The sequence below is a fragment of the Centrocercus urophasianus genome, unplaced genomic scaffold, assembly GCF_019232065.1.
Source record: "Centrocercus urophasianus isolate 14NV4802_14NV808 unplaced genomic scaffold, USGS_Curo_1.0 seq_10, whole genome shotgun sequence".
NCBI classification, from domain to species: Eukaryota; Metazoa; Chordata; class Aves; order Galliformes; family Phasianidae; genus Centrocercus; species Centrocercus urophasianus.
The window spans coordinates 84,158,877-84,175,276 of record NW_024884142.1 but is presented as its reverse complement, the minus strand read 5'-3'; the positions used below and the strand labels follow the sequence as shown (position 1 = coordinate 84,175,276).

Sequence of the window (16,400 nt, the reverse complement as noted above, 5' to 3'; positions counted from 1 at the left end):
CTTGTGTGATGTTACTTCTGTACAGAAGATAAACATATTTCTGTACCAAAACAGCTTTTCATTGTTGTTATTTCCACAGATTTTTGTAGATTGTTTTGCTGTTCCTGCTTTCTATAGTCTGTATTCAGTTTTGAGGCTCTTATTTACTGTGTCTAATGAAGCACCCAAGATTTTTTTAATAAATAAGTAAAAGTTGACAGTAGTTTATCCAGTGTTTTTGTTTAATATGTTGAGGCATGCCACAACAACAACAATTCCTGGCATGCTAGTGTAAGTTCACACCAGCCTGGCTTTTGCAGCCCTCTGATTTTCCCCCTGCCACAACTTTGCCGCGGCTGTGACACTTGCAGGCCTGCTCTGCCATGGTGCAGCTGATGCCCTGTCCATGCTCATATTTTTCTTATTGACAGTGAGTGTTCTTGCCAAACGCCAGGGACCATAGTCACATCTGTTTGTCTCCCAAGCTTGTCTGAGGCTGCTTGGGAACACTTTTTATCCAGAGGGCAGTTTTAACTAAGCCTAATACTCTGGAAAGCCTCTATTTGTAAATGCATACAATGAGGCGACAAGTTCCTGTTGTCTTTCCTTAAAAATTATTCCATTTGACACTGCTTGCTCTAGTCCCTGTCACCAGCTCGTCAAAAGCCAAGTTTTCAGGCAAGGTGGTCTTAACAAGTTTTATTTTTTTCCCTAGTAAAATGCCTGGCTTCCCTGCAGAGCACTATTTATAAATGATAGCTAGAAGCAAGCTAGGGATAAGTAGAGAGTAGTCAGGCAAATAGCTATCTTCCTTTCTGTAATCCTCACTCTTCTGATTTAATGCTAAGGAACATAATGCTGAACTTAGCCTGATTGAGGGTCAGAGTTCTCCCTACTTTCTAATACCCCCATTACAAGCATTTCAAAATGTAGTGTTCTGCTGAAGTACGATGTTTCATTTCATCTAACTGCTAGTTCAAGAACTGTGATGGTTCTTGTCCATTCCTCTTAAAACCCTTAGCTTTATGTTTCGCTGTGATCTGAATGGCAGATATCAGATGGTAAGACCTGGTGAAAGTGAACTCCACTTCTGCATTGAGAGCCAGAGACTTGGTGTTAGTGGCCATAAAACCAGATTTGACAAAGCTTAATTGGGACTCTAGCATATTGCTATTTATTTGTGGCACACGGAGTTCTCAACAAGAAAGAAATACCCAAACTCACCTTGGCTGGTGATCAGATTGTTGTGCCTTGCAAAGACAAATGATTCATTTATGCTGAAGGAAAGGACTGCCTTTCAGATGTTCATTGATTTTAAATTAAAAAGTAACTGCTGTGTTCTACATGAAGGGTGACAACAATAACAAACTAGTCCTTACTTAGTATTATTTGTTGCAACTCCATTCCTGTGCCTGGAGGAAAAGTGGGGAGACCCAAGTACCATAATCTTACAGATCAATAATCTGGATATCTCAATGTAGTATAACAGATAATCAATTCTGGGTAAAATAACTCAAGCACTACTAGCTGTTACTGCTCTAGCTTGTGTCTTCAGGTTCAATTGCCTGACTTTATTAATTTTTATCTTTCATCCTGCTTGTATTCCTGGAGACTTTCTCCATTTTTCATTCTGAAAGTGCAGAGTTGCACACTGTTTGGCATATAAATTGCCACACAACTTACTCTACACGTTTAATATCAATGTTATATGTATCTCTTAAATATTTATTTTCCCATATTATGTTTAAGTATTCATTTTCTGTATTATACAGTTGGTTATGTGTTACATTCCTTGATATCTGTCTGAATTTGGACTGAAATATAGCACTGTTAGTATACTGGTTCTACTGCAGTTTCTGGATGTTAAATAGGGTGGTATTTCAACTTAGAACTGTAAGGAAGAAAAAAACTGAAAATAAGAGAGAAACATGTTGAAATAGGGACTCTTTAAGTGAAGCTGGAATACATTTCTGCATGAAAGTTATTTATTGGAATATTTTACTATTTAAATAAAAGCACTGAAGTACATTCTTAATACTTTCTTAGTTTACTGTATCTTTTTTTTTTTTTAAGTATATAGAATACTGTACATTGCCATTTTTTAAATCAGTATACTCTTTTCACTTTTTGCATTATTGAAAAGATCTGAAGTCTGTCTACATAAACGATCGTTTGTTATTCATTTAGGAGCATCGCAGCTTAAAAAAAAATTATACATGCAGTAAAGTCTAGGTCATATATCTATGATGAAACCAGATTCCCTAAGTAACAGAGTATTACTATGCTACAGTAGACTATCAGATGCAGTTCTCAGCTTGTACTTTTATCAAAATTCACCACAATACTGTGGTAAGAGGTTCACAGTTCTGAATAACATATTTGGAAACAATAAAATTGTGGCATTTGTAAATTATTCCATTTATCCCCTGTTTGGTTTCATTTCTTTACCAAAAAAAAAAAAAAAAAGCCAAGTACGTATGTTACTTTCTGCAGGGATTGCACATTACTTTGTGAAAAACAATATCTCCTTTAAAATTATATTGCAAAATTCATTATTTGGAAATTCCAAGTTTACCCCTTCCTGTGGTACCTCATTGTTACATAGATGGCTTTATGGCTTTAATGCAGTAAGTTTGGCTTGTCTACTGTCCTAAGCAGCTCCAGTAGTTTACCAGTCTTAAGCTTATGATTGTTTAATGAGAGACTGGACATTGTGCTCTGTTATATTGTTATCACACCGTGCCTTTGAATTAGCAAAGGGCAAATTGATGTGCTGCAAGATGATTTCATGTACCTTTGAAGAGTTGGCTGTTTCATGTTTTCTCATTTGTTCTTCATCTTACTTTAAAAAGAAATTGACAATGGTTTTCCTGCAGTAAATGTTGTTCTGACAGTTAGGCATTACTAGCCAATTGATATTGTACCAACAATATTGTGATTTCTTTAGATAATTAATCTTAGCTATTTTCCTGTCAGAAGCAACAGTGTTTTTGTTTTTTGTTTTATGTTGCACTAGAAAGATCACCAGTTTTGAAAATTAAAAAGCATCCCTTTTATATTATTCATTCCAAGAACAATTTATGGTGCTATGTTTCGATACTGAGCACTTGTCAACAAACATAATTATGCTTCGATATAAACAAGATTGGTGGCTTCACAGCACAGCTTCATCTCGGTTGAATGTTTTGATATAGGTTCGGATTATACAAGCTTTGTGTTTGTGGCATTTTTCTTCTTTTGTTAATAGTTTCCTCCTGTAATTACTTGCAGGCAAACCAGTGTGCATTTAGGATCATTGTGCATGGGAGACATCAAACGGAGAAGGAAAGCTGCTCCCCTGCCAGGACCCACAGGTAACCAATTTCAGTGGGACAGAACACAAAACACAAGATGTTAAATCTGTAAATATGAAGCAGTAGGTCAGTGACCCAGATAAATGCTGGGTAAATTCAGTAACTTACATTCTAACTTCAGGGTTGTTGTTGTTTTTTTGGTTTTTTTTGTCCTTACCTGTTAGTAGAATTAAAAGAGTATATCTTTTTTTTTTTTTTTTTTTTTTTTTTTCTCCAAACATTCTCAATTTCTAAATCTTTGTAAGAACATTTATTTAAAGAGACTGTATCTTTTTTAATACACTAAGAATCACGGACAGTACAGATTATGGCTCGTATCTACTCAGGCATTACAAGATAGAAACTTAAGTTGTCTTTTATTTTTCTGTAAGGAGTGCATATGAATATAGTAAATATCCTGTAAACAACTGAAAAGTTGGTGATAAGCTTTAAAATTAATGCTGTGGATTAAATAGGAAGCAATTTGCAAGCACATTTCTGAAAGATTTTTACAGATGCGAAGTCACAACCATTGTGTGCATTTTGCTGATGTCACTGCTGTGAAATGACTTTTTCAATACCTAGCAGTGATTTATAGGACACCTGTCAGTTTGTTTGTATTAATTATATATGTGCATACTGGAAACAATAGGTGGTGTACATGTGCGTGTCAGCATAAGACGTTTTATGTATTGGTAATATGTAAATCTGGATTGTACATGGTAGTCATATGTAATTATACATAACACGTTTTTTCATGTATATTCTAGATGTCTGTCTTTGGAGAAGGCTAATATTTGTATTCCAGCTGAATTCTCTCTTCTGAAATTTCATTGTTTTAAACCTCAGTGGCAGTAACAGACTAAGAATAATATTAAAAATGTTATTAAAGCACCTCAGTGGCAGTAGTATGGAAAAAGAGAATGTGTGGGTCAGGTTTGAAGACTCTGAACATATGTGAAGTGAGAAAGAAAAATTCTTAATGGTTGAAGAGAGAATAATATAATTATTTCTAGAAGGTGATTTTCACTTGATAACTTTCAAGTACTAAAGGATGTCATTTTGTACTAAGAGGGTATGAAATATCATGAAATTCATTTTATTGTTCATTTTACCTTGGGCTTTCAGTGTTCAATGTTTTATTTTACAATCTGGTTCCTCTGTGCAACTTTGCAAAGCCAATATTTTGATATTAAAGCAAATGTATTATATTCAACATTGTGTATCTCTATATTTACAGTTTTAGAGACTCTGAGTTTTCCCAGGACTTTCTTTTATTTGATGGATAACAGAGTAATGATGAGTAGATGTATCATATGGGATACTTTTTAAATAATTTGAGGAGTTATTTTCTTTTTTAAATTCAATGTAATCTTCTCAATTTTCTTCTTTAAGAACGAGGTAGGATTTTTTTCTGTGCTTTCAAGTTTTTTCTGCATTTTGTACATTTTTAAGCAACTTTGTACATTGTCTGTTGTAAATTTTTAAGCCATTTTTGTAAACTTCACATACACGTAGATAGTATGTAACATTTTATAAATTATTACTACTTCCTTCGCTGCATTTCTTCCTACAACTAAGTTATAGCTCATCTGTTATGAGGCTTGATAATATATGTTAATATTTTAAACCATTTTATGGAAGGTGTATGGTATCCTTTAAGAATGAAAATACACCTGGAAATCTGAATTAAAATGGTCATTTTTAATATTGTATTATTTTCCTTTCAATTGTTTCAGATAAGATATAGGAACAGAAGGACTAAATTTTATGCAGAAGAGTTTGTGAATAAATATTTTCTTGAAAGAAAAATATATACGTGTGTACTTACTTGAATGGAAGTTGGAAGATAGAAGTAGAATTCTGCTAATAATCTTCCTTATTTAACAGTGAAATCTGAAATGCTGGCTGTAAATGAGTGATTAACTGCAAAAATTTTCCTGAGACGCATATGCTGCAGTGTTTTGCCTAATAGAAGTCGGTCCTCTGAAAAAAAACCAAAGGTACATTCGTTGCTCTGAAAGTAATGCCTCCTATTTATTTTCATAGAAACTGCAACATATACAGAGAGCATAATAACACTATTTGGTGATGTTTTGTAGCTGAAAGTTTGCTCTAATTTTCAACATGCTCACCACCTTACTGTGCTCACATCCACTTTTTGGTCTCCATAAACATTCAGCAAACATCAATGAATGTCATTGCGTACAGTTTTTTCCATGTGGAAAAATTCAGTGACACCCCTTTGCTTGATATGCACTTCCATGTCAGATGGTATTCTGTCAGACTGCCCCTCTGCTACCATCTGTCATATGGCAACAGTCTTCAATGGAATACTGGCAGGAAGGTTCCACCTCTGCTTCCATTCCACCAACATCTATCTCTAATGTTGTGGGCCAGCATAATAAAGTGGGAGGCATTACTTCTGGAGCAGCCCTTGTAGATCAGACAGTTCCATAGACTTTGCTTCTTAAAGTATACTACTTAAACTGAACATTCTAGTATGCTATGAGGAAAAAGTGGAAATAAACTACTGAATTTAATAGCATCACAAAAAGCATGACCTGCTTAAGCTTATAGTCTCTGGAAACGTCTTAAAAATCATCTGTGTTTTTCAAAAAAACATTAGTGATAAAGAAATTGCTAAATTGCTGAAGTAGTGCTATGCACAGCCTTGAAAGTTATCATTTAAATATTTAGATTCAGTAGTAGTGGAGAGAATAACTGGCAATACCAGTGAAGTATTGAAATATGTTCTCTGTTTTGAGTCTCACAAGAGAAGCACCTGCTATTTTCAGACTTCTTAAAAGCTATAGACTTCTGTAGCAAGCAGTGTTATTGGTTAAACGTTTATTAATTGTGACAAGAACACCCAATTTATTTCAGTACTCCAACTTATTTACTGCTCTTTCACCTTTGTATTTTGTATTGAAAAAATAAAATGAATATTGATAGAGTTAGATATTGATTTCTAAATTTATAACCTGTTCTCAACCTGGAGTCAAAGTCACATACCAATAGGTTTGTGTATATTAGTAGCAAAGGATGTAGATTTACTTGTACAGCAATGAGAAACTATTGAAGCAAGAAAGTTTGAGCAACACAGTGCATTATATAGTTTGAGGAAAGCAGGAAATAATGTTATGTATGGATTGTTAAAACCTGGTAGTGAAGTCCTAATCTGTTTTTGTTTTTGTTTTTTTTTTTAATTTTCTGGATTTTGGATGCTTGATATAGCCCCATCTGCGTATTAATTGAGCTTAGGCAGGTAATTGGTTTATCAACTGAAAAAAAGATGGAAAAAAAAATTGTTGACTTTCTACAATTGCTTGTAAGAATCAAGTGTTGTACATTAGAAATATCTGTTTTTGCGCACCTTCTTCTGTGGAATCAATATTATTTCAGTGATTCAGAAGTAAAATTTGGCACCAGGTCATTTTTAATATCTTTATGCCCTCTTTGTCTGCTTGAGCAGTAGAGCTATTTCAGGTGACATACTGACGTATTTCACTGCAGCAATACAACGTCCTCAAGTTTGTATAAAAGCTCTTAGGCAAGCCAATATATCATCTTGGAAATAACCCTACCAAAACTGCGTTCTGATATCAGTGAAAATAATAACAAAACAAACAACACAAATTGTATAGAAGAGAAAGGATATTCTCTATGAAGTGTTTATAGTTGAAATGTGTACATTGGAAATGCTTCTAGTAAACAACTGAGATTACCGATTTAAAGTCTCTAGCAGATGCTACAGAATTTCAGATGCCATGATATATTTACTCCAGTTTCTCTCCTAGTGACTTTGTCACCTTCTGTAAAGATTTTATTTTCAATCAGCTATTTTTTTCTTTTTTGTTTGTTTGTCTTTATATGAGATGCTTCTAAACCTTGCTTCCTGAAAGAAATTGGTTTTTTTGGTGAGCAAATTCTGCTTCAAGTCTGAAGGATGTTAATAACTTAATTTAAAGAGTGTAGAAAATTGGATCCAGAATAACAAAAATGTTAAGTTTTATTTGTATGCTTTATAAATAACCATTTATTTATATTTGAAAATGTTCTTCTATATCTGGTGTTTATTATTGTGCTTTGTAGTGTGGATTTGCAAAATCTAATTTTAAAAAGAAAGGTATCTTGTAGTTGAAATACAAAGAATTTACGTATTAAATATGTTATTGTGCATCTTATAGACAACTTAATATTGATAATATTTATGAGAAGCAAACTTCAAATATTATGTCTTCATCTATTTGGAGTGTTGCATGCTATGTTACAGGCTAACACAGACTGAAATAACAAAGTTAAAACTCATTAAAAAAAAAAAAAAAAGCTTTTCAATGAAAAATATGACATTCTTAATTACAGTAGAAACATTGAGCACTCCTATAATGCCATCATGACTCACTTTAACAAGGTAATCAAAAGGGTGCATGTTTTCATTCCTTTTTAAAAATTACCAACAGAACAGCTAAGCAAACTATTTTGCTGATGCTTAATATGTCATTGATTAAAAATCAGACCTGAATATTTGCAGTACCAAAATGATGATTTGAAAAAGATTGTGATTACACCGTGATAACAGAGGTTTCTGAGGGTGAGTTTGTGGTGAAGGTCAAGTTACTGAATAGTTGCTAAGACAGGGAAGGCTTTTACTGACTTGAATGAACTGTCAGTAGATTTCCAAAACTCTAGACAAACTATTTTATGCCTACTTTCTTCTTAGCTTGATTGATGGCTTTTCTACCTACTAAATGTACAACTCTATCAACAGAAATCTCTTTTCATAGAGCAGTTACAACACTGGTATGTTGTGAATACTCTCTCTTATCGCAGTACACCAATTCTTATCATCTTTTATGGGTTACAAAGCTTATCTACCTGAGCATCCAGCCTATAGATATATATATATATATATATATATTTAATGTAATTTATTTCTCCATGAGATGGAATTTTAGAGGCTTTTTTTCATTTTTTCACTAAGTCAGTTAAAAAATGAAAGATCTGGGTGTACCATGCATTAGAAACAACACTAGGTACTGTAAAGAAACAGTCCTCACAGAGGAGCCACCTCCATTTTAAATGCTTTAGGGAGAGCTTTTTATTTTTTACTTTTTTTTTTTTTTTTTAATTTTGTTTTGATTTTTGCTTGATTGTTTTGTCAACCACTCAGATGCATTGATAGTTTGAGTTCCTGATCTTGGAGAATAAGGGCCTGGCAAAGAGCAAAGTCAGGACTCTGAACTTCATGAGAGCGGACATCCATCTTAGAAATTAGTGGATGGGATCCCCTAGAATACTGGCCACAGGGGAACATAGGAACGGAATAGAGCTGCAGCGCTTTATGGATGCTTTTCTGAGAGCAAGAGCTTGCAGGAAAGGCAGGAATCCAGCATGGCTGAGCAAGAACCTGATGCTCAAATTGAGAGAAAATAAGAAAATGTACAAACAGGGAAACTTGGCCTGGAAAGAATACAGAGGGTAGCCATTTGGTCACGCAGAGATTGGATCAGGAAAGCCAAAGCACAGATGGAACTGAACTTGCATCATAAATTGTTCTTGGAATGAATAACTTAAATGTGAAAAATAACAAGAAGGGGTTCTGCAGGTCGAAAGAGACGAGCAAAGGAGAGTGTACCCTCTCTGGTAAATGAGAAGGGAGAAATGGCTTCAAAAGACATGGAGAAGGCTGAGGTACTCAAGTTATTTGCCTTCCCTGGCAATTGGGCTTCCCATACTTCTCACAACCCTGAACCTCTAGATGAGGCTGGGGGAACATTATCCCTCCCAGTGTGAAAGTGGAGCAAATGAGAGACCACCTCATGAGGCTGTACAAGTTTGTAGGGCAACAACATGCATCTCAGGGTCCTGAAGAAACTGCCTGATGTGGTTGCCAAGCCATGCTCCATGATATTTGAAAAGTTGTAACTGTCAGGCAAAATCCCTGGTGGCCACTAAAGGGGACCCAAAAGATCTGGAGAGGCTTGAAAAGTAGGTTCACATGAATCTAATGAGGTTCAACAAGGCCAAGTGCAAGGTGTTGCACTTGGGTTGAGGCAATCCCTGGCATGTGCACAGAAAGAAAAACTCATTGGGAGCAGCCCTGCAAAGAATGAATTAGGGGTCCTGGAGGACAAGAAGCTGGATGTGACCCAACAGTGTACACTTGCAGCCTAGAATGCCAACAGCATCCTGGGCTGCATCAAAAGAGAGATGGCAACAGGGAAAGGGAAGTGGTTGTCCTCCACTCTGCTCATATGAGGCCCCATCTGGAGTACTGTATCCAGGCCTGGGGCCCCCAACACAAATTCAGTGCAGAGCTACTGGAGTGGGTCCAGAGGAGGGCCATGAAGAGACCAGCTGAGGAAATTTTGATTATGTTTTTTTTTTATTGTCAACCTATAGCTTGACATTATCACTGCTAAGGCCACATCTAATAATTGCGTTCTGAGGCCTTCATTACCAACACAAGGATTGCAGTTGGCTTGTATAAGTGACACGATAACATTTTAAAGAGAAAAAGTGCTGCTGGTTGTGGTTGTTTTTATATCTTTCAAATGGAAATGGAGAGTTCAGCATCTTCCCAGGCCTTCATTTTATTAGAAAGCTCTCCAAAACAAAAGTCATTTAAGTTGTATTATCATCTGTGTGTTCTAGCCAGAAATCTTAGTAATGTTCCAGTTTTTGTTCTTCATGTTTATTATTGTATACTTCTTAGAAAGTAGCCTCTAGCAGCAGTGTAGATATGGGCCCTGAAAAACAGGCAAATGTTTATTTAACCCATAGTAAATACGTATATGTGTGGATGTATTTGACTAGTTTCAATAAATTAAACTTCATCTTTAAATTTAATGTGGCAGAAGATAATACTCTAACTATGTATGCACAGCATCAGTGACAGAAGTAATTATTACCCATTACCAGTGGTATCCTGGTATTCCATCCAAATTTGGTTTAAGGTTATTCCAAGCATAGAGGCATAGTCCTTACATCCATTTAATCTTCAATTTTTCTGCTGGAATTAATAATAGGGCTATCCATTTGGAGAACATTTTTTGTGGTTTAAGTTCTTTCTCAGCAGGACTCAGTCCAAGGTTACAATTATTTTCATACAAGTTAGAGAAAACTTATTAGAAGAGGGTAATTTTGGCAAGTGTTGAGGGCGTTGTGCAGAACTTTAGAATTTTCCCTGGTGGAAGCACTTCTGAAATACTGTGCAGTGACTGTCAGCATAGATAGGAAATAAAGCTGGCCTCATTTGGACCCCAGTGAAAATACAAATATGAAAATACAAATATCAAGAGATTCTCCCCTACCAAGGAATAAGCAGAATTCTACTAATTCTGGCTTTTTCCAACCAAAGATAGTAGAGCTTGAATAGGCAAAAGAATACACTTCACCCACAGTGTGGCCCAGTCAAGCAAGAAAGGGGAAGAGCACTCGGGAGTCCAAGTGATCTGCAATAGTGGAAGACCAGTTAAACCAGTGCAGTGTCCAAATTTCCATCAGTGTGTGGATTTATAATTGGGAAGGTTGGAAATTAATATAAAATCTAGGGTTTGTACTACAGGATACATCTACCCCTGCTGCAATTATGCAACAATTAGTTTTAATGCACCTAGCAGTGAGATGATAGGGGTGAAACAGTAGCAGCACAGGCATTGAGTTCTGCTGTGGATGCTGGGTAGATATGAAGGCTTCCAGCAGCTGAGGTTCTGACTGCCTTCTCTGCTGGTTTCATCTCTATAGTGGCTAGAGTACAATGCAATGCAAGCAGACTTACCTAGACATAATTCTTCTTAGGCTATTATTGAGGCATAGTCCTTACTACCTCATTTTGAGGCATATATGACCGTTTAGTCTAACAATTCAATCTCAAATAGTTATATAAATAATGCAGTATTTTCATATCTGGTTTTCTTTGTTTGCTTGTTTTTGTTATATTGCCACAGCATAGTGAATTGTGAAAAACACTAGAGGTACTGATTTAAAAAAAAAAAAAATCCCAGTATGGCTGACAGACTCTGTACAATTATCCAGAACGGCTTTAAGAATATAAATATCTGGGTAGTCTGATTCCCTTTCTTTTAGTTAGAGTGAACATAGCAAAGATGCACTGCAGTAGCATGTTATTTTGATTACATTCCTTCTAAAATGTATTGTGTATCAAGATCAGTCCCTACTGTTCTGAGCTCATCTGTCTAGTCAGAAATCAGAAGAGAAAAAGAGATGGAATATTAAACGCTTTCAGAAAATGAGGGGGAAAGTGCACTAGCTTTTAAAGTGAAGCAGCATGTATCGTTTCGCCTTCCATTGGCTGTTTATCCAACATCAATACAACACTTTAGGAGCCAAATTACTAAACAAGCTGCCAATTAGGCTTGCAGTCAGCTGGATAGATTAGTGGCTAAGAGAGGCAGATACAAGATTTTCATCTCTTGAGCCAATTACGCAAGTGAATTACCATCCACAATGCACCTTGGAAGATTTGAGGTAGAAAGACTGACTCTGCTGTGATAGACGTGAGATCTAGGGTAGGGGGTAAGGGTTAGCAGGCCATGTATTGCAAAAATTACCCAAGCAAAAAGAGATCCTTCTAGGAAAGGATTTAAAGGATTTAAGGCTGCTGAGACCGATAGAAAAGGAAATAATAGTTGTGGAATGCTCTGCTAAGGCATTGCTGTTCTACTCCCAGGTCTTAATCATATAAAAGAAAGATGAAAGGCCAGGACTATATTTCTGTACAGTGTCATTTTCTCAGAACTGTTTAAAAAAAAAAAATTTCTTAACATCACAGAAGTTCAGTGGCCAGAGATGAAATTACTTCAGTATGCCTTAATTTGCTTCTTACAGCTTAAAAATAAAAACAGTAGTGCTTTTGAAAATAAGAATTATTTAAGAGATTGAACCTAGCTGAATTCCAGTTTTATTGACACATATTTAAACCAAACATGCTTGATATTAGTCTTACCCAGAAATTGGATCATACAAATAAATACTGTCACAATTATGGTTGATAGGGTCACAGTTCCTTTATTATTCTATAATACATGATAACTTAATTGGTGAGCTTTTAAGTATTTTAGAAGAAGCTTTTAGCAAATAAAATGTATCTGTCTGATCAAAACTATGCATAGGCTCATTTGTTTCCTGCAGAGGAGCATTGTTTCTTAAATATGAAGCAAATTTAAAACCTGAACTTTTGCAAGCTGTTGTATCCAAAAATGATTAAACAGATGTGGAGCCTGCAGCAGCATTAGACCTCTGATCTGATTTTAGCTTACAGATGGAATTAAATTAATTCATGGCAATCACTGTAAAATCAAGGGTATGGCACTGAATGCTAGTGTACTGTTTAACCAGGACATACCTGTCTCAACAGCTGTTAAGAAAAAATTGCATACCTTTATTTTTCATTGAAACTTGCCTTTAATAACATCATAAATATCATATCAAAAATTACATAAATGTGGTGAGTTTTTTTTTTTCTCTTCCTAGATTTGTTTCTTTCTTATCATATTCCATGTATGTAAGGTCATATGCATAATAAATGTAGACCTTGAAGTGTGTCTATTCGTGTGCACAAATGTTTGAGGGTGGGGCTTTTTAAAATCATTATTCTGGCTACTAGCATTGCTGAGTGAAGGGATGCAAGTGGAGGAATTTTTAAGTACTATCCTCTCAAGCACGCTACTGTTCTTCAGTATTAGGTCCTCACTTGTGTGATGGTAACTAGTCCTGCATGTAGGCTTCTCATCTGAAAGTTCAGGAACCAAATATATATAATATATATAACTGAGACATTTTCAGGCTGTAAAAAGAAAAGACTCTACATCGGGGATTCCAGCAAATTATTAATACAGGAACTTCCTCATAACTCATGCAACCCCACAATGCCCCATACAGCAATAAACTTTGAAAAATGCATCCCCTTCTCTTTTGCTTAATCTGATTTGCATAGTTATGTTTTGTGGGATGGCACAATGCGTTGATTTTGTTCTTGCTCCTGGGTGGGTCAAGACTGAACACATCCCAGAGGTACCACAGCCCTTTTCAAAGCCAGTGTGCTTGGACCATTCTCTCTGAAAGGCCCTACTGGCTAGTCCAAGAAGTGCCCTAGGCTTGAATTAAAAACTGAACTTGAAGATGAATATTACAAGGACAATTACTGATTTTAATTAGAAAATTAATGCCCAGAGCATATGAATTGGGGGTCAGGGAAATAACAAACAGTGTAGTGTGATTTATTTTTTTTTTAAGAGTTATTTTCGATCATGCAGCGGGTCGAAGATGTGGAGATGGTTTTATTTTGTTTTTATTTCTGATTGACCATGAGGTGGAGGAAAAAGGCAGTTATGAATACAACTACCCATGTTCTTCTGATTCAGAAAAAAATTTACATTATAAATTCATATCCCCACAATTCTTATTCATCATTTGAGAAATTTAAGGCAGACATAGAAATGTTTATATAAAAACTGACTATACTGCAAATGATTTGCATGTATTAAACTTTTTCAAAATTGAAATAAAAGCTATTCATATTTACATTATTTACATGAGAGTAATTAGTCAATGTACATGCCTATAACATAGGCAAGTTGTGTGGCTTTTTGCTTTTGCTTTATTACTGCTGCTATAGAAAGCCTCCAAGCACTTTAGCCTTTGGACAGTGTGTGCTGCTTGATTGTTTGCCCAAAAGGGAGCGTGGAAGCCAAGTTTATGGTAGTTTCTGCTCTCTCTTTTTGTTGTAACTTGGCAAAGTGTAAGAATGAAACAGAAGGCTTGAGGGCAGGCCTTGGTGTTCTAATAGGAAATAGAAGTATATTCAGTGGGGAAAAAAACAATTTTTATATGCATTTCTGATGTATGTATGTCTGTTGAAACAAAAAGAATTCTAATTTTCCTGTCAGTTGCAGAAAGAAAACAATGTCACAATGAGCAACATTAAGAAAAAAATCACAAAATAGTAACATCCAATTATTTAACTATATCATGATACAGATTGTTTCTTTGTGCATTTTTTTGTGAAGTTGCTCTGGATTTCATGAGAATTAATGTTCAAGTACAATGGTATGCATTTTACAGGAAAAATTATGTGGATTTCCCCCCAGATGGACTAACAAAAAGCTGTATATTTTGACTCAAACTGTGCCTTGCATGCCAGCCCAGCAGCATTTGTCTTTGTCTAAGCAATATTACGAATGGTTTAGTATTTCCAATACTTATATGTTATGAAATATACTCTTACTTTTGTTCTTTCTTGCTTGACGGATCTCTTGGATCTTTCTTTCTTTGGAGTTCACTTAATTGTTCTGTGGCTACTGAAACCACACACCATTTCTTACTATGAGTTGCTGTGAAGAGTGAACCAAAACAGGCTTCCAGGATTTTACCTGTGAGGTTTACCTTTGCTTTTGTTGAACCATTGCCTTTCTTCTTTCTGTTTTTTTGACCTAGAAAGTATAACTAAGAAGGTTGCAAAGCCTGTGTTGTGTATGCCAGGCAATGTCAGGGACTTGACTGTATGAAAATTGCCTCTGCCTGTGGGGGCCTGAAAAGAAAGGAAGTCTTGGTCATTGAATTCTGTGCTGGTCAGTTCAAGGGAAACCCTCTCGGGGATGAGAGTCTGCTGACTTAAAAGCCTTTTTTAAGTCTAGCATTAAGCATAGCTTCAAACTAGTATTAAAGAATGCCTTCTCTCAGTGCATTTCCCTTTTACTTTGACTCGAAGACTGAGGTACTTGGAAGCTGCCTACCTTTCATGTAGCCACTGTTTTGCTGAATCTAAACGGATCTGTAGTGAACTGTGTTTGAGTACCATAAATTCATCAACTTAGTCACCATAATGTGCCTCTTCTTTTGAACTTCCATCTCCTTGTGGGGTTTCCCCCCCGTTCAGCTTTGCTTTTGTTTTGTGGGTGTTAAATGAGGCTGTTCAGAAGTGCTTGTTCAACTTTTGTTTTGTTCCTGTTTAGTAAGCCAGCTACTTGTCTTGTAAATTCTTGACTGAAGACAACATAGCCTTCAAAAACAAAACACCATGGACTCCTGCTAAAATATTTTTTCAGAAAGTAGCAGGGTAGAATGAGCATGTAAAAAGTTAAGCAGAGAATGTCTGGAGTTGGGCATGTAGTGGGTTTTGTTGTTCTTTGGTCAGGGGAAGGAGCATGCTGTACAATGATAAACCACCTACATGCAATGGCTGGTGCTAGCTTATAAGTTCATTCTTAAAATTTTGCCTTTTGTGATGTCATAAGAATCACTGCAAATCCTTGAAACTAATATAATTTGTATTCCTGATGCAAGATAGACAGATAAGAGAAGGTTACCCATGTGTCATTTCCAGAAGTCTATCTTGAGGAGCTTGGAAGCCTGGAGAAAAAAAAAAAAATGCTTTGTCATTTGACATTCACGTTTCTTTTTGCTATTTTCATAAGAAAATGAATGTTAAATTACACTTTGCAATCTTGTTGGTCTTTTCTGTAGTGTATGTGAAACTTTCTACAATTATCTAGGAAGAAGCCTGTAAACATAATTAAATGTTGTTGAAAATACCAAAAAGTGAACTGGACAATATCAAAACTCTTGCAATTTTAGTAAAATAGAAAGTGAGTAAGGATATACCCATATTTCAGAATATTGGACCTCTTGTCTATATTATAATCTCTGTAGAAGCTGCAAGTGTTTAATCAGAAAACATTTGTAGTGTTTAATGAAAGTTATCTTGTTGAACATTGATAATATTGGTGAGGATGGATAGGTGGCCATGATAGTATGGTGTGTCTCGGCTTAATAATTGTGTAGGACAAGACATTTGTGTAATCTAGCCCTTTTATTGGTAGACTTGAGCATATGATGTATATTCTTCAAGACTGATGTAAAATCCACTGTATTGAAGTAAAAAGGATCCACAACAGTGTTTGTCACACTTAAATAATGAGGGAGTCAGAAATATTGAAAATAAAGTGAAGCCTTAGGTTGCATTATTTGGACTCATGCAGTCAGGAGGTCAACATATGCGAAGACAGCCTGTTCTAGCAACCTATTAGATGAATTAGGAGAATAGAAAGGTTTAAAGCTTTAGAG

At 35.6% G+C, this 16,400-nt stretch overlaps 1 protein-coding gene across 2 annotated transcripts in view; it reads left to right on the top strand.

The window, feature by feature from the left end:
* The window catches only part of GPATCH2 (G-patch domain containing 2), a 121,905-nt gene that overhangs the window by 81,344 nt on the left and 24,161 nt on the right, over positions 1–16,400 (top strand). For both annotated transcript variants that reach the window (XR_006168524.1, XM_042816988.1), the window contains exon 9: positions 3,250–3,332. Coding sequence is in view for 1 of the 2 variants with exons in the window: in XM_042816988.1 (XP_042672922.1) it covers positions 3,250–3,332 (83 nt within the window). In the remaining variant the exon portion in view is untranslated. The remainder of the gene's footprint in view (positions 1–3,249; positions 3,333–16,400) is intronic.